General features: G+C 45.8%; 1 protein-coding gene across 1 annotated transcript in view; it reads right to left on the minus strand.

The window, feature by feature from the left end:
- Positions 1-12,616: 12,616 nt before the first annotated feature.
- LOC308681702 (adhesion G protein-coupled receptor A2-like) overlaps positions 12,617-24,147 on the minus strand; it is a 95,779-nt gene continuing 84,248 nt past the window's right edge. The window contains exon 13 of the mRNA XM_081350787.1: positions 12,617-12,762. Within this exon, the coding sequence (XP_081206913.1) occupies positions 12,733-12,762 (30 nt within the window). The 3' untranslated portion in view covers positions 12,617-12,732. The remainder of the gene's footprint in view (positions 12,763-24,147) is intronic.

Genomic DNA, 24,147 nt, shown 5'->3' on the forward strand with positions numbered 1-24,147 from the left:
CGATTCGATACATATCACGATATGATATTATTGCGATACTCCAAGACATATGATAAAAGATTAACAAAAAATTGTACTGTTGATTAAAATGCTAAATTTGATTTTATATTGTGGGTGTGTAAATGACTTGGACTTGGGTGAACTATCCACAATACATATTGCTGCATTTTTGTATTGTGATATATTGTTACAGCCCCAGTAAAGAGTGTTTTACTGCCTCTCACGAACGGCTTTATTGCATCCATGCAACAGATAAACGCTGGTATTTTGTGTGGAGGGCAGTTGAGGCCAACACACACTTTATGAAGACTGACACAACTGGGCCGAACCGTAGCGGAGCACAAAACCAGAGCAAACCAGCCGATACTCAGAGAATCACTCAGAGGAACTACAGAGATGTGTAGAGATGTGTAGAGATGTGTAGAGATGTGTAGAGAAGATCACAACATGAGCTATCAGTGTTTCCTCAACATTATCACAATCAGAATAAACACAACATGTCTTTCCAGATGAAAATGAAAAATGTCATCATGTAAAGTAGTGCTTCAGAGAGCAGATTGGCTGATGGCCTATATTAATCACTCTCTCTCTCTCTCTCTCTCTCTCTCTCTCTCTCTCACACACACACTCACTCACTCACTCACTCACTCACTCACACACACACACACACTCTCTCACTCTCTCTCACACTCTCACTCACTCATTCACCTCACAGACTCTCTCTCACTCGCACACTCGCACACTCACTCGCTCATTCACTCACACTCTCACTCACTCACTCACTCACTCACAGACTCACAGACTCACAGACTCTCTCTCACTCGCTCACTCGCTCACTCGCTCACTCGCTCACTCACTCACTCACTCACTCACTCACTCACTCACTCACACACACACTCACACACTCACACACTCTCTCACTCTCTCTCACACTCTCACTCACTCATTCACCTCACAGACTCTCTCTCACTCGCACACTCGCACACTCACTCGCTCATTCACTCACACTCTCACTCACTCACTCACTCACTCACTCACAGACTCACAGACTCACAGACTCACAGACTCTCTCTCACTCGCTCACTCGCTCACTCGCTCACTCGCTCACTCACTCACTCACTCACTCACTCAGATACACTCACTCACTCACTCACACACACACTCAGACACTCAGATACACTCACTCACTCACTCACACACTCAGACACTCAGACACACTCACTCACTCGCTCACTCGCTCACTCACTCACTCACTCACTCACTCACTCAGATACACTCACTCACTCACTCACTCACTCACTCAGATACACTCACTCACTCACACACTCAGACACACTCACTCACTCACTCACTCACTCACTCACTCACTCACTCACTCACTCACTCACTCACTCACTCACATACACTCACTCACTCAGATACACTCACTCACTCACTCACTCACTCACTCACTCACTCACTCACTCACTCACTCACTCACTCACTCACTCACTCACTCACTCACTCACTCACTCAGATACACTCACTCACTCACACTCTCTCACTCACTCACTCTCTCTCACAGACTCACTCACTCGTTCACTCGCTCACACGCTCACTCGCTCACTCACACACTCAGACACTCAGACACTCACTCGCTCATTCACTCACTCACAGACTCACAGACTCAGACTCACTCACTCACTCTCACACACACACACACATACTCACTCACTCCCACTCACTCCCACTCACTCCCACTCACTCCCACTCACTCCCACTCACTCACACACTCACACACTCACACACTCACACACTCACACACTCACACACTCACACACACACACACACACACACACACACACACTCACACACTCACACACTCACACACTCACACACACTCACACACTCACACACACTCGATTATTCTTCAACCCCTGATGCAGTGCTTTCACTCTAACTTGTGTCATGCTTTAGGTTTGCTTCAAACCACTCGACTCACACAGATCTCCAACTCTTCATTTCGGCAGGTTCTGAAACTGTTGCTATGGTTTTGTTGAAGCAGTCGAGGTCAGACGAGTTTGTGTTCTGCGGCTCTGAGGGAAACACTATATTTGAGATATTAGAGATTCTCCTCAGGCTGATGTGAGAGAGGAAAACAGACATCGCCGGCTTCCTCTCATTTGACACTTCTGAGAAAACAATCTTTTTATGGCACATTAGCAACTGTTTCAGAACCTGCCGCTAGTGGAGGGAGAGAAGAGGAGCGCTGCATGACAGAGTCACACAAAGAGTTTGATTAGTAGATTAATGCAGCTCGACTACAGAGAGTTAAATGAGATTCCTGAAGAGAGAGAGAGAGAGAGAGAGAGAGAGAGAGAGAGAGAGAGAGAGAGAGAGAGAGAGAGAGAGAGAGAGAGAGAGAGAGAGAGAGAGAGAGAGAGACCTCATTGGTTCTCCTGCTCATTTTGCATTGATTTACATTAAAATGGCAAAATTATCATTTGCAATGGAAGCATAAATGTTAAATGTATATTTATATTATATTAATATAATATTAAATGTATTTGAAGAATGAATTCTTGAAGCGTTTCGAGGAATTTTGGGGAGCGTTTCTAAAATAGCTCACAGAAACCATCAGCAAGCATTAGGAACTTTTCCCAAAACGGGGACCGTATTTCCCGGAAAATAAGTCACACTGTGTCAAAATTGGATTGTTGAAAGAAAAAAACACAACACAGATAAGCTGCACTGGTGTACGAGTCACATTGTGTTTTTACATTCGTGTCATTCCATGTCAAATCAAATCAAATTTCTAAATATTAACTGTTAATATTTCTCAGAAGACCAAAAATATTTCCCAAAATATTAAACGTCATGAATGTGTATTGACTGAGTAATCCAAAATGAGAATTTTGAGAAATCTGCAGCCAAATAACAGGGGGATAAAAATGACTTTAGAAAGACGCGGCATCATTATGTAATTTTTACACAGATATTTTAAGGTGTATTAGTAAATTCTGTGGACTTTAGCAATCTTTGTTTCAATACATGCCAACAATTACAGCTCAAAAATGTGAAAAAGCACTTATTGTGTTATTATGCACTATAAACACATACTTTAGATCCCCTCACAGAACAAAAAATGCAAGTATAAAACAAGGATAAATGATATTGGCATTAGACCAGTGCATATTTCTGAAGCTTGTTAAGTCTGTGAGCGCTGAGGAGAGAACGCTTTCCTTCACGCGGTTTAAGACGATACGTTGAACGCTGGATTAAGAGAATATTTCTATCGTCCTCGTCCGGATTTTCTGACCAGAATGCAATGCTCTTTATCTCTACGACCTTCATCTGTTCTCCATCAGCTCACGTCACACACACACACACACAGCGTATCTCACTAATAAACCCATCAACTACGTCTCCACTTATAAACATGAACGTCCCACACTGTAGAAAATGACTTGATCAATAAGTCATGGCAACATATTTTATTTCTATTACTCCAGCCGGGTGTTCATGAGTTGATGAAAAGCTAATATAATGAATCTGATTTAATGTAAAATATGAATAAATACATTTGGGTGATAAGCTTAGTGCGATTATCAAATCAAAGACTGCAGTTTCATTAAATAACTCCAGTGTGATGCGCTGAGTGTTTCAAAAACATAATCATCACATTTTTTTGTTTTACATTATGATCGTAATTTACAAAAGTAATATATTTATTTTTTATAATTAGTCAAATTCAAAACAAAATACATAGACATCAGAGACCTGTTAACATGAATGTCATTTAATTACTGAATTATCATTATTGACATCAGAGAACCATGAACATGTGAATTTAATTATTGAAATATTAACCTAAAATCTAAAATAAATATTTTACGTCAACGTTTTTCCGGCTTTAACTCGTCAAAATAGTTTAATCAATTTGACCTTAAAAATTTAAAGTTATACAAGAATCAACAAGAAATTACTTGCACGGCCAGTTTGATACACTTTAAAATTTAATTAAAGTTGAATTATAGGTGAAATTGTTTTTGCAGTGCATGATAAATAAAGATGCTGAATGAATTAATAAATGCATAACCCTTAAAAAAGTAAAAAAATGCAGTGTATCATAATACCATTTTCTCTCTGACTATATTCACAATATAACATGGCATCTCATGCTTAAATGGTACTTGACTCAATAAATGTTTGCATTTTACTTTTAAAAAAGTAGTCTGACATGCAGTGTATCATAGCACAATTTTCTCTCCGACTATATTCACAATATAGTAATTTTCTTCAATAAATGTTACAGCATTTGCTTGTTAGATATAAATGTCATTCAGTATTATCTGTGATCCAGAATCATGATGAAACGAAGAACCTTTTAATATGTTTGATCGTCATCCGAACGTTTTTAAACGAAGCCCATCATCATCATCATCATCATCATCATCCTCCTCCTTTATGAAGTCAGCATCTCATCCGAGTCCTCATAAACACTGCCTCAATCCCACAATCCTCCTCTCCTCGTCTCGCTCTCCACACAAACAAGGCCAGGAACGTGTTTGCGACCCCAGGGCTTGTAAAGCAAGGCTTTGCGGATCGATTTCCCACGAGAGAGAGCGTCTGATTGATACAAAGGAGCCGTACAAACGTTTCCATCCCACCATTGACAGATTCATTACAGCGGCTTCCAGCTAATACATCATTCATGCTTCCAGTGTACAAACACACACACACACACTCGCTTCAGACCTTGAAAGTGTGTGAGGAGGTCTAACACATCTAATTCTTGTCCTGCTGTGAAGGTTTACAAGTGTTGTTCTCTATGTGAATATACAGTAAAGTGTAATTTATTCCTGTGATCAAAGCTGAATGTTCAGCATCATTACTCCAGTCTTCAGTGTCACATGATCCTTCAGAAATCACTCTAATATGAGGATTTGATGATCAAGAAACATTTATGATTATTATCAATGTTGAAAAGTCTTTTTTATTATTATTAAAATGCATACTTATTCATTAAGGATGCATTAAATTGATGCAAAGTGACAGTAAAGACATTTATAATGTTACAAAATCATTATATTTCAAATAAATGCTGTTCTTTTGAACTTTCTAGTCATCAAAAAAATCCTGAAAAATAAATGCATCATAGTTTCCGCAAAAATAAATGTTTCTTGATCATCAAATCCTCATATGAGAGTGATTTCTGAAGGATCATGTGACACTGAAGACTGGAGTAATGATGCTGAACATTCAGCTTTGATCACAGGAATACATTACACTTTACTGTATATTCACATAGAAAACAGATGATTTACATTAGAATAATATTTCACAATTTTACTGTATTTTTATCAAATAAATGTAGCCTTGGTGAGCAGAAGAGACTCTTTCACAAACATTACAACTCTTAATTATTCCAAAATTTAGGGCACCAATGTATGAGAAAGAGTTATAGAGTTTGTCTTTCTATTACTAATAATAGAAAGGCAAATTCTATGATATTTTATTCATATTCTCATTCTTTCTTTAACAGGTCTGTCCAATGTTCTGTCTAAATTTCTTTTTATTTATTGAGAAATCTGTAAGGAGACTGAATGCTCTTGTGGATCTGGCGCTGCATTCTCAGCCCTGTCAAAATAAAAGTCCCACACTTATCGGCCGATGCGATACTTAAAAATGGAAAATATCAGCTGATATATCGGGGTCAACCACCGCCTGACAGCAATTTAACATGTGAAGAGACATTAACAGGTCTTAAAGAAACACAAGCAGTCAGAAACACAAAGCTATTTAAAGAGGAGAAACTAAACTCATGATTCCAGTAATTAAACTCAACTACAACTAACTGAAACCATCACACCAGCACACATGCACTGTTTGACCAGCTGTGCTTTCAGTCGATTCGAAGAAACCATCAACTATTAGCAGCCTTTCACAATGAAAGGTTCAACAAACATAATAAGACTTGAGCTTCTCACAAATCATTAACAACCACAAACATTAATATATTATTAATATGTACCGGTCCGATCTCAACCTATTAAAACATCATTCCCTTCACAGTGAACATGTAAACACAGACTGATCCCACCGAGTTAGCGTTATTCCCCTCATCCTGAAATCCTCCAGTTCTGTCCCAAGATTATTTCACAAAGATGCATGAAAATCCATTCAGACATTGTCCATTTACAAAGACTGTTATTTAAGAGAAGCTGAACTAAAGGCCTCGAACAAACACCTGACCACAGGTGTATCAAAGTAAAAGTCCCTCAAGAAAAGTCCCTATGCCAAATAAAAATAAAATAAATAAATAAATAATATTTAATAAAATAAATTGTATTTTCTTAATTTGTAAATTAAGTAAACTCAGATTACTTAAACATAATATTATCTATTCAAACTGTGTTTTAATATATATATTTCTTCTAGCCATTTCAATTGTCCCCTATAGTGTGATTGTTCTCATCTCACAAGAACATTGTGGATAGAAATACTATTGATGTGATCTAACTGGGAACTTCTTTTGAAAAATGACAGAAATAATTTAGAAAAGGTCATCATCATCCTAAAAATGTTCATCACATCCCAAACAAAATTCTAATTGAACATCTCTTGACGTTCCGCGAAAATGTTGTGATATTTTATGGCATTTGAATGAAGCTTGACTGAAGTCAGGAAGAGGGAGAGTTTTGCCTGTTTTATTAATTAATATTTATGTCAAAACCTTTTTTTTTTTTTTGGTCAGGAAACTCACTGTGACTGAAATGATTTTAAGACATGCTGTCATTTCCAAAATAACAGTCACATGGTTTATATATTACACCAGGAACTGTTATGAAGATTAATCAATTAAAACCAATTAAATCAAACCAATTAAAAGAGAGAGATCTGGAGGATGGTCTGAACAGATGTTTCAGTCATGCACTGGGTACATGTAATCTTTACTGTCATTCACCATATGCTCAAACCCTTATCTAACAGAATATGAGTCGAGAGAGCTCTGAATGATCACAAATCTGAAGATGCAATACAGTGTGAATTATAATAAGGCACTGCAGAAATGCTTTTTCTTCATTCCCTTAATTTCCTCCATAAAAGTTCAACATTTTTACACACTTGTTTCTTGGCATGGTGCTCATTTTCTATAAATTCTCATATAGAAGCTGTAAATGTCATATATAAAGTGTTTTATGGGTCATAAATGCTAACGCTTTATTGTATAAGCAGAGATGATACAGATCATAACTGGATTCTTGTAGTTTTTGAAGTTTAAATATTGCATTTTAATAGCCTGATTTCAAAGAATATATGCAAGTGACAATGTTTTTAAGTTAAATACTGATGAAAATATTAAAACCTTTCTTCCTTATCTCCTCCACACTGAAAAAAATAATAAATTGCATGATCAATAGCCTAAGTTATGACAACACGTGTTTTACATTGCTAAGTTAAGCAGTTTTGAACTTTTTTTTATTTAGTTAGACAAGATTCAAATAATTTGTTTACGTCAGTTTAATGTAAAACAATTTTTTACAGAGCAGGTTTTCTACAAACATGGCCAGAATAGAGGCTTTTAGACAAAAACCAAAAAAATTAAAATGCATCTATAAACGTCACTTCCATTCATTCTGTCCAAGTGTTTTAATCAAATGTAAGTGATGCTTGACAAACGGCACAAGGTAAAAAAAAAACTTTAAAAAAAACTAGTATAAGTATAATGATTTATAAAACAAAAATTTAATTGAAAAATACAAGTAATTGCCCAGCTCTTCATCCTTTAATACATCATTTATGTTAAATTTTGTTCTTCCTATTTTATTTTTATTTTTGTCTTGTTTTCCAGCACAATTATCTAAACATTCTCAAATCAATATGTATTTTCTGGAGAAGCAAAATGACGATATTTAAGATATTAAGTCTTGTTTTATGAAAAAAAAATTGATTGAAAAGGACCAATATCAGCTATTGGGGAATGAAAAATAAACTTAATTTTACTTTTAATTGTAGATTTTTCTGACCTCAATTTGTTCAGTTTTGTTTGTCAGACACAAATACTGTAGATCAAGTGCAATAAAATAAACATGTAAATGTGCATGTGGATGTTTTCTTTCCACTAGAAATGACAAGTTATGAAAGCAAAATATCTCAAAACTGAGATATTAAATTGAACAGTTCTGCATTACACAGTCCAGAAATCAGTTTGATCAGGTGTCACTAACACATCAAGCTCAATTATGGAGGATTCGTCTAATGAATCCAGCCACAGCCTGAGAGTGAACCAAGCGGAGATCTTAACTGTGTTAACTGGAAATCCATCCTGATTCCCGCAGCCCTAATGCTCTTATAAACAGAGCGATCAACGGATCCGGGATTCGGGGCTCAGGTGCCGGAGTCAGACGGGAATGAAGTCGGATGAAGAGACAATGATTGAGTTGATGAGTACGAGCAACACACACTGGCTTATGTGCTTCTGCACTGCAAACAACGATGCTCTTCCTCAGTGTTTTAAATATTCTTAAATCAAGACACATTTACTGGAGAAGAAGCAGAATGACTGAAGATATTAAGGCTTATTTACTGAGAAAAGTATCAAAATGATGCGAGTTTATGCTTAAAACAAGGAGGAAGCTTCCACAGAAAACTAAACACTTTACTTAAAGCCTTTATGTATGATGCATTATATAAAAGATTTGAATGCATTAATTGTTCCTTCTTATAATGCATTGTATGATCTCATGAACAATTGTAACCAGTTATAATACATTATAATTCTTATCTATTCAATGCATTAACGTTTTCAGATGTGACAAGGAATCTGCGAGTATCATAATGAATTTTAACTTTGGTTAGAATTATTTATGAAAAGATATAATGCATTAAAACATGCATATAAACATAAGTACCTTTATAATTGTAATGTCTTGTTTTGTTGTCTGTCATGTGATCCCGTTATAGTCATGTGATCCCCTGTTATAGTTATATGGGGCAAGTTCAAAACGGTGCGCAACGTTTTGCTACGGTTTCCGGGTTGAACGTCATGTTTCCTGGGAACGGTGTGCACCGGTGTGCAACGGGGTTTGAGATACGTTTTCTCTTGTTTGGTGGGTGTGTCAGAACTGCAGTCCAATCAGCAGCAACATGTATATAAAGCGCGCGGTAGTAAAGTGAACTCGCACAATGGGTTCAAGGAAAGTAATTTACAAATGTGTTCGATGCAGCTCAGTATACGCAACAACTGAGGATATTACAAGACATGTTTGTGTAAGTTTTATTGTAAAAATATAGGATATCAACATAATGATGTTTATATTTTTAGCTTCATTGCAAGTGTATGACATTTGGTATAGTAATAAACAGCCCCTGCGTTCAGCCCCGACAAAACGTTGCACAACGTTTTTTAAACAGAAACGGTGATGTGTTGAACACACTGTTCTGATGACGCAAGAGTTGCAACTATGGCAGCTGAGAAGGCCATTCTTTGTGTTCTTTGTGAAGAATTTTCGGAGCCTGATGAAGTTGGTATAAATATGTGTTTAATACTACAAAATATGCCTGATGTTACAGTTACTGCACTTGCCGCCCAGAACAAAAGAGAACATCCCAATCCAGTGAAGGGATTGCTGAAACTGAAGCACACATCTTACCTAATTCAGACTAAAACACATCTATTTAGCCTCACATACTGACTTTATTTGTAGTTCATAGTTTTAATACCCTCTATTTTCTTTCTCATTTTTAGGAAAAGCACTTAATTACCATTGTTTATTTCTATACCAAATGTCATACACTTGCAATGAAGCTAAAAATATAAACATCATTATGTTGATATCCTATATTTTTAGTGTGTTCAGTGTGTTCAACGCATCACCGTTTCTGTTTAAAAAACGTTGTGCAACGTTTTGTCGGGGCTGAACGCAGCCCAGGTGTCCTCGTCAAGTATTGTTTCCTGTAAACACTGTTTGTAAGTCTTGTTTTGAGTTTCATGCCAAGCCTTTGTTTTATGTTTGATCTTGTTTGGAATATAATAAACTGCATTTGTGTTCTGCAAACTTGCCTCCAGTGGACTATATGTTACAATACTGCATAATACATAGACTTTATAAAAAGCGTTACCAAATAAACTTGTTTTCTCTTTGAATTAACTAGATTTTTCTATCTCAGCGGCAGAAATCTCTCAATGACTTTTACACTTTAATGTGACAGTGCTTTAGCCAGTTAGTGGAGACAGTCAGAGCAGTGTCTCTCTATCAGTTTAATACTCTACGCTGCTTCATGTAATCCTGTATTTCTACATCTGTGGCTGTAAGAGGATCTCAGTGTCTCGCCGTCTGTTCCTCTTTCAAAGAGACTCGAGGCCTTTCAATCTGACAGAGACAGAGAGAGACATATATATATATATATATAGAGAGAGAGAGAGAGAGAGAGAGAGAGAGAGAGACAGAGAGACATATATATATAAAGAGAGAGAGAGACATATATATAGATGGACTAGTCGTGAGTAAAAGACACCAATTTGAACAGATGCACTGATGAATGTATGTGTATATGTATATATACGTGTGTGTGTGTGTGTGTGTATGTGTATATACGCATGTATACAAAAAAAAACTAACAATAACAATACAAATATGTAAATGTATGTATGTTTACATTTTAAACGGGTTCAAGTTGAGTTGGTTCTATTCTAGAGGAATGTTAAAATTGTTTATTGACCGCATGAAACCACTGACAATCACAGTTTGGAACATCCAAGGCATTAACTCATCAAGTTTTGGATATAAAATCAAAACCTTGGATTTTAAGAAAAGTGTTTTAGATATTGACATAATAATCTTACAGGAAACGTGGCGCAGAACTGATGAGGTCACTCTCTGTCCCCCAGGATATCGGGAAATATTCATATCGTCCCAAAAACATGAAAAAGTCACATGCGGGAGAGATTCAGGGGGCATCATAATCTGGCACAAACTTGAAATTAATAAGTACATCCAACTAATCAAAAAAGAATCTCATATCTGGCTCAAAATCAATAAACAACTTTGACAGAACTCAGTCAAACTACAAAAGATATATTCTCATGTGCTCTGTATATTCCTCCCTCTGAATCTCCTTACTATAACGAGAACATCTTTGAGACCCTCCACAGCCAAATCAACCACTTCCAGGCCCAGGGAAGTGTGCTGATGTGTGGGGACCTCAACGCCAGAACAGGATCCCTATCCGACTACACCACAGACAACAGGAATAATTATATATTTGGACAGAGCTTTCAACAAAAGCAGTAAGCTGTACAACACCCAAAACATCTACAGATGGGTTCAAAACAGCACTGAAAAATACCTAACCGCATTTGACCACCCCCAAGTGTGCTTACTCATGGATAACTTCATAGATTACGATTATCCTCATAATGAAGATGGCATAAATCTGGCTGTAGAAAACATAAATTACATATTTGATTATCTGGCTACAATATCTAACCACTAAGAAAAACCATAAGCAAAAACAAAAGGATGAAAAATGGTTTGATTCGGATTGTAAAAGAATAAAGAAAAATTTAAGATTGCTTGTCCCACAAAACCTCTCACACTACAACTTTAACATCGTAGGATGTCCTGTTACTTTATCCTCTACAGTAAAAGACCTGGGTGTTATACTAGACTGCAACCTGTCTTTTGAAAATCATATTTCATATGTTACAAGAACAGCCTTTTTCCACCTTAGAAACATTGCTAAGCTACGTAACATGCTATCAGTTTCTGATGCAGAAAAGTTAGTTCATGCGTTCATGACCTCGAGACTAGATTACTGTAATGCTTTATTAGCCGGTTGTCCTGCATCCTCAATAAACAAGCTACAGTTAGTCCAAAATGCCGCCGCTAGAGTTCTTACTAGATCAAGAAAATATGATCATATAACACCGATTTTATCATCACTACATTGGTTACCTATAAAGTTCCGTATTAATTACAAGGTATTGCTACTGACTTATAAAGCCCTAAACGGCTTAGCTCCAGTCTATTTAACAGATCTTCTATCGCCCTATAATCCATCGCGCTCTTTAAGGTCACTAAATTCGAGGCTTTTGGTCATACCTAGGATATCCAGATCCACTAAAGGAGGGAGAGCATTTTCACATTTAGCTCCAAAACTCTGGAATAGCCTTCCTGATACTGTTCGTTGCTCAGACTCGCTCTCCCAGTTTAAAACTAGATTAAAGACGCATCTCTTCAGCCAGGCATTCATATAATACTTTTAATCTTACAGTTAAATCCGACCTCTAGTTCATAAACGCCAGAGGAGAACTGGCCCCCGACTGAGCCCGGGTTCTCCCAAGGTTTTTTTTTCTCCATTAGGTCACCTGATGGAGTTTTTCGGTTCCTTGCCACTGTTGCCTTTGGCTTGCTCAGTTGGGGATATTTAATTTAATTAATCAATCAACAATACTATTGATCAGCATTACCAAACGTGGACGTTTCCACTAGAAACAAACATTGATGTATTATTTTAATTTAATACTGTGAAGCTGCTTTGATACAATCTGTATTGTGAAAAGCGCTATATAAATAAACTTGACTTGACTTGACTTGGCTTGCAAATCAAAAACACAGACAACCAGACAATTCAGATTTACGTCTTCATTGTTGTGAGGAGCTTAAAAAATATAAAATACACTCAGAAAGAAGAAAGAACAGTACATGTATCCAAAATCAGCTCAAAACTATTGAAGAATCTGTCCAATCACACAGTTTCTGGGACAACTGGAATCTCCTAAATAATAAGAAACATGAACAAATTACAATACAAGACGGAGACACCTGGAAAAATCACTTTATAGCAAATTAGACATGAATATAAAACAAACACAAAGAAATATATGAAAAATTAAACCATATAGAAAACATAATTGGCAAACAGCAAAATCCACTAGATTACCCAATCACAGAAGAAGAGCTGATGGATAAAATACAGGCTCTGCCAACAAAAAAGTCAAGAGGACCAGACGGCATCCTTAACGAAATGCTTAAAAATATATACCCCAAATTCGAATTGGCCATAATGAAACTGTTCAACTTGGTTCTGAGTGTTGGCCATTTCCCTGACACCTGGAATAGAGGACTCATAACGCCCATATTCAAGAGTGGAGACACATCAGACCCCAACAATTACAGAGGCATCTGTGTGAGCAGCAATCTGGGGAAGATGTTCTGCAGCGTCATCAACACGAGACTGGTCCCCGTCCTCACAGCGGGGTGTGCGACAGGGCGGGGTGTGAGACAGGGCGGGGTGTGAGACAGGGCGGGGTGTGAGACAGGGCGAGGTGTGAGACAGGGCGAGGTGTGAGACAGGGCAGGGTGTGAGACAGGGCGAGGTGTGAGACAGGGCGAGGTGTGAGACAGGGCGAGGTGTGAGACAGGGCGAGGTGTGAGACAGGACGGGGTGTGAGACAGGGCGGGGTGTGAGACAGGGCGGGGTGTGAGATAGGGCGGGGTGTGAGACAGGGCGAGGTGTGAGACAGGGCGAGGTGTGAGACAGGGCAGGGTGTGAGACAGGGCGAGGTGTGAGACAGGGCGGGGTGTGAGACAGGGCGAGGTGTGAGACAGGGCGAGGTGTGAGACAGGGCGGGGTGTGAGACAGGGCGGGGTGTGAGACAGGGCGAGGTGTGAGACAGGGCGAGGTGTGAGACAGGACGGGGTGTGAGACAGGGCGAGGTGTGAGACAGGGCGGGGTGTGAGACAGGGCGGGGTGTGAGACAGGGCGGGGTGTGAGACAGGGCGAGGTGTGAGACAGGGCAGGGTGTGAGACAGGGCGAGGTGTGAGACAGGGCGAGGTGTGAGACAGGGCGAGGTGTGAGACAGGGCGGGGTGTGAGACAGGGCGAGGTGTGAGACAGGGCGGGGTGTAAGACAGGGCGGGGTGTGAGACAGGGCGAGGTGTGAGACAGGGCGAGGTGTGAGACAGGGCGAGGTGTGAGACAGGGCGGGGTGTGAGACAGGGCGCCCTGACAGGGCGAGGTGTGAGACAGGGCGAGGTGTGAGACAGGGCGAGGTGTGAGACAGGGCAGGGTGTGAGACAGGGCGAGGTGTGAGACAGGGCGGGGTGTGAGACAGGGCGAGGTGTGAGACAGGGCGAGGTGTGAGACAGGGCGGGGTGTGAGACAGGGCGGGGTGTGAGACAGGGCGAGGTGTGAGACAGGGCGAGGTGTGAGACAGGACGGGGTGTGAGACAGGGCGAGGTGTGAGACAGGGCGGGGTGTGAGACAGGGCGGGGTGTGAGACAGGGCGGGGTGTGAGACAGGGCAGGGTGTGAGACAGGGCGAGGTGTGAGACAGGGCGAGGTGTGAGACAGGGCGAGGTGTGAGACAGGGCGGGGTGTGAGACAGGGCGAGGTGTGAGACAGGGCGGGGTGTAAGACAGGGCGGGGTGTGAGACAGGGCGAGGTGTGAGACAGGGCGAGGTGTGAGACAGGGCGAGGTGTGAGACAGGGCGGGGTGTGAGACAGGGCGAGGTGTGAGACAGGGCGGGGTGTGAGACAGGGCGGGGTGTGAGACAGGGCGGGGTGTGAGACAGGGCGAGGTGTGAGACAGGGCGAGGTGTGAGACAGGGCAGGGTGTGAGACAGGGCGAGGTGTGAGACAGGGCGAGGTGTGAGACAGGGCGAGGTGTGAGACAGGGCGAGGTGTGAGACAGGACGGGGTGTGAGACAGGGCGGGGTGTGAGACAGGGCGGGGTGTGAGATAGGGCGGGGTGTGAGACAGGGCGAGGTGTGAGGTGTGAGACAGGGCAGGGTGTGAGACAGGGCGAGGTGTGAGACAGGGCGGGGTGTGAGACAGGGCGAGGTGTGAGACAGGGCGAGGTGTGAGACAGGGCGGGGTGTGAGACAGGGCGGGGTGTGAGACAGGGCGAGGTGTGAGACAGGGCGAGGTGTGAGACAGGACGGGGTGTGAGACAGGGCGAGGTGTGAGACAGGGCGGGGTGTGAGACAGGGCGGGGTGTGAGACAGGGCGGGGTGTGAGACAGGGCGAGGTGTGAGACAGGGCAGGGTGTGAGACAGGGCGAGGTGTGAGACAGGGCGAGGTGTGAGACAGGGCGAGGTGTGAGACAGGGCGGGGTGTGAGACAGGGCGGGGTGTGAGACAGGGCGGGGTGTGAGACAGGGCGGGGTGTGAGACAGGGCGAGGTGTGAGACAGGGCGAGGTGTGAGACAGGGCGAGGTGTGAGACAGGGCGGGGTGTGAGACAGGGCGGGGTGTGAGACAGGGCGGGGTGTGAGACAGGGCGAGGTGTGAGACAGGACGGGGTGTGAGACAGGGCGAGGTGTGAGACAGGGCGGGGTGTGAGACAGGGCGAGGTGTGAGACAGGGCGGGGTGTGAGACAGGGCGGGGTGTGAGACAGGGCGGGGTGTGAGACAGGGCGAGGTGTGAGACAGGGCGAGGTGTGAGACAGGGCAGGGTGTGAGACAGGGCGAGGTGTGAGACAGGGCGAGGTGTGAGACAGGGCGAGGTGTGAGACAGGGCGAGGTGTGAGACAGGACGGGGTGTGAGACAGGGCGGGGTGTGAGACAGGGCGGGGTGTGAGATAGGGCGGGGTGTGAGACAGGGCGAGGTGTGAGACAGGGCGAGGTGTGAGACAGGGCAGGGTGTGAGACAGGGCGAGGTGTGAGACAGGGCGGGGTGTGAGACAGGGCGAGGTGTGAGACAGGGCGAGGTGTGAGACAGGGCGGGGTGTGAGACAGGGCGGGGTGTGAGACAGGGCGAGGTGTGAGACAGGGCGAGGTGTGAGACAGGACGGGGTGTGAGACAGGGCGAGGTGTGAGACAGGGCGGGGTGTGAGACAGGGCGGGGTGTGAGACAGGGCGGGGTGTGAGACAGGGCGAGGTGTGAGACAGGGCAGGGTGTGAGACAGGGCGGGGTGTGAGACAGGGCGAGGTGTGAGACAGGGCGAGGTGTGAGACAGGGCGGGGTGTGAGACAGGGCGAGGTGTGAGACAGGGCGGGGTGTAAGACAGGGCGGGGTGTGAGAGTGAGACAGGGCGAGGTGTGAGACAGGGCGAGGTGTGAGACAGGGCGAGGTGTGAGACAGGGCGGGGTGTGAGACAGGGCGAGGTGTGAGACAGGGCTGCCCTCTATCACCGACCCTCTTCAACATCTACATTAATGAATTGGCGAAACTCCTAGAAGAATCAGCAGCTCCTGCCCTCACACTTCACGACTCCTCTCTAAAGCTCCTGCTGTACGCGGATGATCTGGTCCTGCTGTCTCCAACAGAAGAGGGTCTACAGCAGAACCTGGACACCCTGCATCAGTGCTGTCAGACCTGGGCCCTGACCATCAACCCAACCAAAACTAAAGTACTAACGTTTCAGAAAAGACCCAGATGTCAGGGAAAGGGACACAAGTTCACCCTTGGTATGACCAAACTTGACCATCTCACAAGCTACACATACCTCTGGCTGAAGATAATAAGTGCAAATGGAAACCTAAATTTGGCCGTGAATGAACTGAAAGAGAAAGCAAGAAGGGCCTTCTATGCCATCAAAATATCTATCCAAATTGAAATACCAATCAGAATCTGGCTCAAAATATTCCAATCAGTCATAGAGCCAATTGCACTATATGGCAGTGAAGTTTGGGGTCCTCTCCTAAATCACCAATTTGACAAATGGGACAAAAATCCGATTGAAACCCTGCATGCCGAGTTCTGTAAGAGCATCCTGAGAGTACAGAGGAACACACCCAACAACGCATGCAGGGCAGAATTAGGCCAATACCCTCTACTAATACATGTGGAGAAACGAGCCATCAAATTTTGGAAACATCTAAAAATGAGTGACCCCAACTCTTATCATTATAAAGCCCTTAAGAACCATGAGATGAACACTGAGAAGAGCCCGCTCATCCAGCTGGTCCTGAGGCTCCACACACACAGAGAGAGAGAGAGAGTGTGTGTGTGTGTGAGAGAGAGAGAGAGAGCGAGAGAGAGAGAGAGAGAGAGAGAAGAGCCCGCTCATTCAGCTGGTCCTGAGGCTCCACACACACAGAGAGAGAGAGAGTGTGTGTGTGTGTGAGAGAGAGAGAGAGAGAGAGAGAGAGAGAAGAGCCCGCTCATTCAGCTGGTCCTGAGGCTCCACACACAGACGAACACTAATAGTAACCAGCCTCAGGACACTGACACTCTCATCCACACAATCCGGCCCAACCACATTATAAAAGCTCAACGAGAGCATTGCCTGACCTACTGGACTGAAACAACACAAAAACAAAGTAAACTAGAATGTTATTTGGCCCTAAATAGAGACTACACAACCGCAGAATACCTGAGTACAGTGAAGGACTGCACACTCAGAAGAAGAATGACGAGGTACAGACTGAGCAACCACAGCCTGACTGTGGAGACGGGCAGATACAGACAGAACTGTCTGTGTGTGTGTGTGTGTGTGTGTGTGTGTGTGTGTGTGTGTGTGTGTGTGTGTGTGTGTGTGTGTGTGTGTGTGTGTGTGTGATACAGGCAGAACTGGCTGCCCAGAGAGAGACGCGTCTGCCCGTACTGTGACCAGGGAGAAGTGGAGACAGAGCAACACTTTCTCACCAGCTGTCCCAACTATGAGGACATTAGAGGGACTTTTTACACAAAATTTTAAATACTTTGCCCTAACTTCCTAAAATTGAACAACAAAACACAATTTCAACATCTCTGAGGTGAAAAAAGAGACTGTATCATACTAGCGGCAAGATACATCGATGCCTGTCACAAAAAGAGAGAGTTGATGACACACACACACACACACACACACACAGACACACACACACACACACACACACACACACACACACACACACACACACACACACAGACACAGACACAAACAAACACACACACACACACACACGCTCGTACACAAAACAAACACTTACACACTGAATTCTAAATTGTTCAAAATCATTTTCTATGCTGTTTTGATGCTTTGGCAATACAAATGTAATTTTGTCATGCCAATAAAGCTTTATTGAATTGAATTGAATATATATATAGAGAGAGAGCGAGAGAGCGAGAGAGAGAGAGAGAGAGAGAGAGAGAGAGAGAGAGAGAGAGAGAGAGAGAGAGAGAGAGAGAGAGAGAGAGAGAGAGGCGATAAAGACGTGTTTTTACAGTCACTACACACAGAAGACAGACAGTACAGGAGTTGAAGAGGTTTCTCTTCCTCAATGAAGAGACTCAAGCTCTGGTTTTATTCCCTCTGATTGTATTATTCCTCTTTTATGTGTTTGTTGTTCCAGATCAGCTCAGAGTCTCAGAGATCATCACTCCATCAGGAGATTCACAGTCTCTCAGTGTTATCGCTCTTTCATGAGGCTTAACTCACATCCTCACACTGAAACTCTCTTCAGTCGATGTGATGATGGAATAATCTCAGTGAGTTCAGTATTATTGAGAAGTTGGTGTGATGTGGTGATAATGTGGCGTTCAGCGCTTCATCAGCAGTAATGTGTGTTCTCTTACGAGAGGTTCTCTCGTATTGCGTAAGTAGCTTACGCATCGGGAAAGTCTTCTTTCTTCGAGATCTGAAGCCAAAAAATTATCCTTAATTTTGTATTCATTGTCAACGCAGTGCAGCAGCCGACAGACCTAGGCAGGCTGTATAAGCGTGCTCATTGGCTGCTCGGCTGCAACTGCTTAAGCCTATCGGTGAGCGCTATGAACGCGGCAACCAATGAGGGCGCTTCGCCCTCCGCGCCCTTCTAACCGTCAGAATGGGCGTGGCCAGCGTGTATATATTCAGCGCTCACAGGCTAAAATTCTGATTTTCTTGTCTTCAGCGACGCTCTTCGCATCGCTGGATCTTGAGAGCCGCCGCCGTTGAAACCAGCGACCAGCAAGCTTAGGACAGCGCCTGAGGAAGCCGGCCGTCTTCGCCGCCTTCAGCCATCCGTGCCTGCTACGCTATCCGGCGACATATCCTTTACATTATTACTGTTTCTGTGTGTACTCTAAAAGAGCACGAGGCGTTTTTGTAAAAACGCCTCGTTTTTGCGGCTCGTGCCTCGCCCCGCTCAGCTACGGAGACCGCCACCTCTCTGCGCTCTCCGACTGGGCCGCGGGCACGCCGCCACCGCACTCTCCGAGTGCGAAGAGCTTTCAATGTCGACCCTGCGGGCTCGACTTGAAGCTTTCGACCAAGCTGTCGCTCCGCCTGTCCCTGCCGGGCCGCGCAATAAGAAGCGCCGCTCGCAGCGACCACCGGAGACTGTTGTGACTGAGGAGCTCGCCGGAACCTCTCCCTCGAGCTCTCTCTCGCCCTCTCCCTCCCGGCCGCTCAACCGCCGTCTCTGCCCGCGCCGCCGCCGCGTCAGGAGATGAGGTGAATGTGATAGATACCCGTACTCTCCCTCTGTTCGAGCCGTGCAATACGCCGCTCACAAGGGATGGCAGAAGCGGACGGTCTCGGAGCGAGTTTCCTCTCCCTCTGTTCGAGCCGCGCAAACTGAGCCGCTCACGAGGGATGGCAGAAGCGGACGGTCTCGGAGCGAGTTTCCTCTCCCTCTGTTCGAGCCGCGCAAACTGAGCCGCTCACGAGGGATGGCAGGAGCGGACGGTCTCGGAGCGAGTTTCCTCTCCCTCTGTTCGAGCCGCGCAAACTGCGCCGCTCACAAGGGATGGCAGGAGCGGACGGTCTGAGCTTTCTTTACGTTACAAGAAAGCTACTCCGTCCTCGCGCGTCACTGGTGAAAGGGGAACAGAGTGTTTTCGTCCCGCCGTGGCCTGGACTATAACCTCCATTCTCACACATTTCTCAGTCCCCTCTTAAGTTCAGGCGACTGGAATTGTTACTATTGCAGTATACGAGCCTGTTATAAATACACGCTCGCCTGCAAGCAAACGCTGTCACAAGACATGATGACGCTAACCGCGTACTAATGTATTCTCCCCTGTGGCTCAGTGGCGGAATCCTAGACTGTCAAGCTAGAGACCCGGGTTCGATCCCCGCTCTCGCGGCAGTTAAAGTTTATGCTGTTCGCTTCTCCGAGCTCGCGGCCAGTTTTTCTTACATACAGAAAACAAGCCCGCTCTCTCCCTCGTTGGGCCGTGCAGATTGCGCCGTTCAAGGGATGACAAAGCGGACGGTCACGAGCAGCGTTCAGCGTGCGCGCCTCACTCACCGGCGAAAAGAGAAGAGAGTGTGTTAGTCTCGCTACGGCTGGACAACCGCCAATCCTCACACATTTCTCAGTCCCCTCTTAAGTTCAGGCGACTGGAAATATTACTATTGCAGTAAACGAGCCTGTTTTAAACACACGCTCGCCTGCAAACGAACGCCGACGCGACACAAGAGGTCGCTTTTTATATGCTCGCGCTAACTGAAAGCCTATGTGATTCCCCTGTGGCTCAGTGGCAGAATCATACGCTTTCATGCGAGAGACCCGCGTTCGATCCCAGCTCTCGGGGAAATTAAAATTTATGCTGCTTGCTTCTCCGAGCTCGCGGCCAGTCTTTCTTACTTACAGAAAGCGAACCCGCCCCTCGCACCACACCTTCTCAGAGTGCTCGAGTATTTTTTGAGCGTCTAAACACGAGAGAAGAAAAGACGGTTAAATCCCGCAGCCCTGCGGCTGGACCACCGTCGAAGCTTAACGCTCTGTCAGTCCCCGTTGCCACGGCTACTGCAGCTGTTTACCCCGCAGTCAACGAGCCGGTATCTACTCGCTCGCCTGCGCGCATCCGCCGTTCTCACGGCAACCCAGAAAATGTCAAAAGAGCATAATGTCTGGTTGCACGGCTGACGCCGTATGTGTTTCTAGTACAGTGAATGTGCCCACGTTCTGTGCTCACCCCTGTACACAAGCACTATACATCCCGTGTCTCTCACAGAGCCCACTCTCATGAAGCAGGCAAAAGCCGCTTTAGTGTTAAAAGTAGGTCACGTGTCCACTTCTCCGTGCCCACACCTACTCACTGCCCGCTCTGTCACACGGCCTTGCACGACCGGTCATGTTTTAAATGTGAGTCCTGTGCCCGCCCTCGAGCGCTCACACATACATTTTCGCGCCTCACACTATATGTTCCCCGTCCAAAGCCACCGGGACACTGTGTGTAAAACGGCCAGCTATCGCTACGTGCGATCCGCCGTATCTAACCACCAAGAGCGCGCGCGCCGCGCCCGCCCCTGAATGTAACTCCTGTGCCCGCCCTCGAGCGCTCACACATACTAACGAACATTTTCGCCCCGACGCCGCCATCGCGCGTCGCGCCTCACACTTTATGTTCCCCGTCTAAAGCCACCGGGACACTGTGTGTAAAACGGCCAGCTATCGCTGCGTGCGATCTGCCGTATCTAAGCACCAAGAGCGCGCGCGCCGCGCCCGCCCCTCCGTTTCGAGCTCTCGAGCCCGCGATGCGCGGCGATCGGAGCCCGGAGGCCATTCTGCCCCTGGCTGCACACGCAAAAGCGTGGGAAACTATTCCAGGCGCATCAGAACGGGTGCTAAGCACAGTAAAACAGGGCTATACTCTGCAGTTCGCTCGCCGCCCTCCGCGCTTTCAAGCGCGTATCGAGACCAGAGTGAATGGGGAAGTAGCACATCTACTTCGAGCAGAAATACACTTCTGTGCAAAAGGGCTATGGAACCGGTTTCCCCTTCCATGAGCGAGTCGGGCTTTTACAGCCGTTATTTCCTCGTTCCCAAGAAGGACGGAGCACTCAGACCAATTTTGGATCTGAGACGTTTGAACGAGGCTCTTATGAGAAGACCGTTCAAAATGCTCACAACCAGACAAATTCTCGCGCAAATTCGCCCGAGGGACTGGTTTATATCTCTCGATCTAAAAGACGCGTGCTTTTCAGATTCTGATAATACCCCGTCACAGGCCATTCTTGAGATTCGCCTTCGACGGTCAGGTATATCAGTACACGGCCCGTCTGTCGACACAGCGCGCGCGCTGCATTCGACGCCTGGCCGCGTCTCTCCGGCCGGGCAGCACCGTACCTCTCAAAACATTTCAGAGGCTACTGGGTTGTATGGCCTCAGCCGCAGCAGTGCTTCGGCTGGGTCTTTTACGAATGCGCCCGCTACAATGCTGGCTGAATGCCCGAGTGCCTCACAGAGCATGGGCTTCCGGCGGTATTCGCATCAGAGTGACTCAGAGCTGCGTTTCAGCTCTGAAGCCCTGGTTAGCGGCCGACTGGTACCAGCGGGGAGTGACAATGGGAGCTATCTCACACCGCAAAATTATCTCGACGGACGCTTCCACCTCAGGCTGGGGCGCTCTGTTCGAGGGCAAACCGGCTTTTGGCCTATGGTCAGACCGGGAAAAATGCCTCCACATAAACTGTTTGGAGATGATAGCGGTCGAGAACGCGCTCAGGCGCTTCCTCCCATTCATACGGGATCACCATGTGCTAGTCCGCTCGGACAACATGTCCGTGGTATCCTATGTGAACCGACAGGGCGGTGTCAGATCCAGGAATCTGTGCAGGCTGACAGAACGCCTTCTCGTGTGGGCTTACCGCTCGCTGCGCTCGCTGAAAGCCGCGCACGTACCGGGCCACCTGAATGTCGGTCCAGACAGACTGTCCAGGGACAACATTCCCCCGGGAGAATGGTCTCTGCACCTCCAGACAGTCCAGTTTCTCTGGCGCCTATTCGGCAGAGCGGAAATCGACCTCTTTGCGTCGAAAGACAATGCTCAATGCCTGAAGTTTTATTTGAAGAGCGAAGACGCGCTGTCCCAGACATGGCCCAGCCTCCCGCTGTATGCTTTTCCTCCGATCTCCCTGTTGCCACAGGTCATTTAGAGGATCAGAGAAACGCACCACTCAGTGCTGCTTATAGCCCCGCGATGGGAAAACCAAACTTGGTACCCAGAGCTAGTGAGGCTGTCGCACTCACCCCCATGGCCGATCCCGGTGAGAAAGGATCTCCTCTCCCAAGCCGCTGGATCGATCTGGCATCCCCATCCAGAGCGCTGGTCGCTGCATGCATGGGTGATCAACGGATACCCGTTGACCTGTCAGAAGGGGTCGTGAACACGATCACGCAGTCTAGAGCCCCCTCCACGAGACGGCTCTACGCGTCTAAATGGTCGGTGTTTTCTAAATGGTGCGCTACTCAAAACCTGGATCCGCGCGCATGCGGGGTTCCGCGGGTGCTCTCCTTCTTGCAAGAGCTGTTGGAAAAGGGCAGATCCCCTTCCACGCTCAAAGTATATGTGGCCGCTATTACAGCGTTCGCTGAGACGACGCTCGGCCGGGCAATGGGAAGGAATGAGCTCATTATCCGCTTCCTCAGAGGAGCTAGACGGATGAACCCCCCGCGGCCCCCCTCGGTTCCCTCGTGGGATCTGTCCTTGGTCCTGGCGGCCCTAAAGGCTTTTCCCTTTGAACCGCTTGAATCCGCGGATCTAAAGTATCTGTCGCTTAAAACCGTTTTTCTGATAGCTCTGTCTTCAGTCAAACGAGTGGGTGATTTGCACGCGCTATCTGTTAGCCCTGCATGTCTCGAGTTCGGGCCGAATGACTCGAAAGTCATTCTCAGACCGAGGCACGGTTACATCCCCAAAGCGATTGGAACCCCGTTTAGGGCACAAGTTATTTCCCTCTCGGCTCTGCCAGCATCCGATGGTGGGGACAGTGATAACCTCCTATGCCCTGTCCGGGCGCTGAGAGTTTACATCACGCGCTCCGCCGCTTTCAGGCGTTCAGAGCAGCTCTTTGTTTCCTTCGGCGGACGCACCAAGGGTCTTGCCGCCTCGAAGCAGAGCTTGTCCAGGTGGATAGTGGACGCGATAGCAGCAGCTTATGCCTCCAAACACCTGCAGTGCCCTCTGGGCATCAGAGCCCATTCCACTAGAGGCATGGCCTCGTCGTGGGCCTGGTCCAGCGGAATTTCTATCCACGACATTTGTATGGCGGCGGGCTGGGCCTCCCCGTCTACATTCGTGAGGTTTTATAACCTGGAAGTTCCTGCCCTACAGGCAAAAATATTGTCAGTATAAGTGACATGTATGCTCTGCCCAGCTCCCGTGTGCAGACTACGTTCATATGCTGGCGCTATTCTGGTAACTACTCAGGGTGAAGTGTTTGACTCAGACCGGCTGATCCGTTCTGTTTCCTATTTCCCGTTACGCGCTGTTATCGGTGCTGGCCCGCGCTGCTGGCCGCCCGC

Source organism: Scardinius erythrophthalmus (assembly GCF_964197995.2).
Source record: "Scardinius erythrophthalmus genome assembly, chromosome: 21".
NCBI lineage: Eukaryota > Metazoa > Chordata > Actinopteri > Cypriniformes > Leuciscidae > Scardinius > Scardinius erythrophthalmus.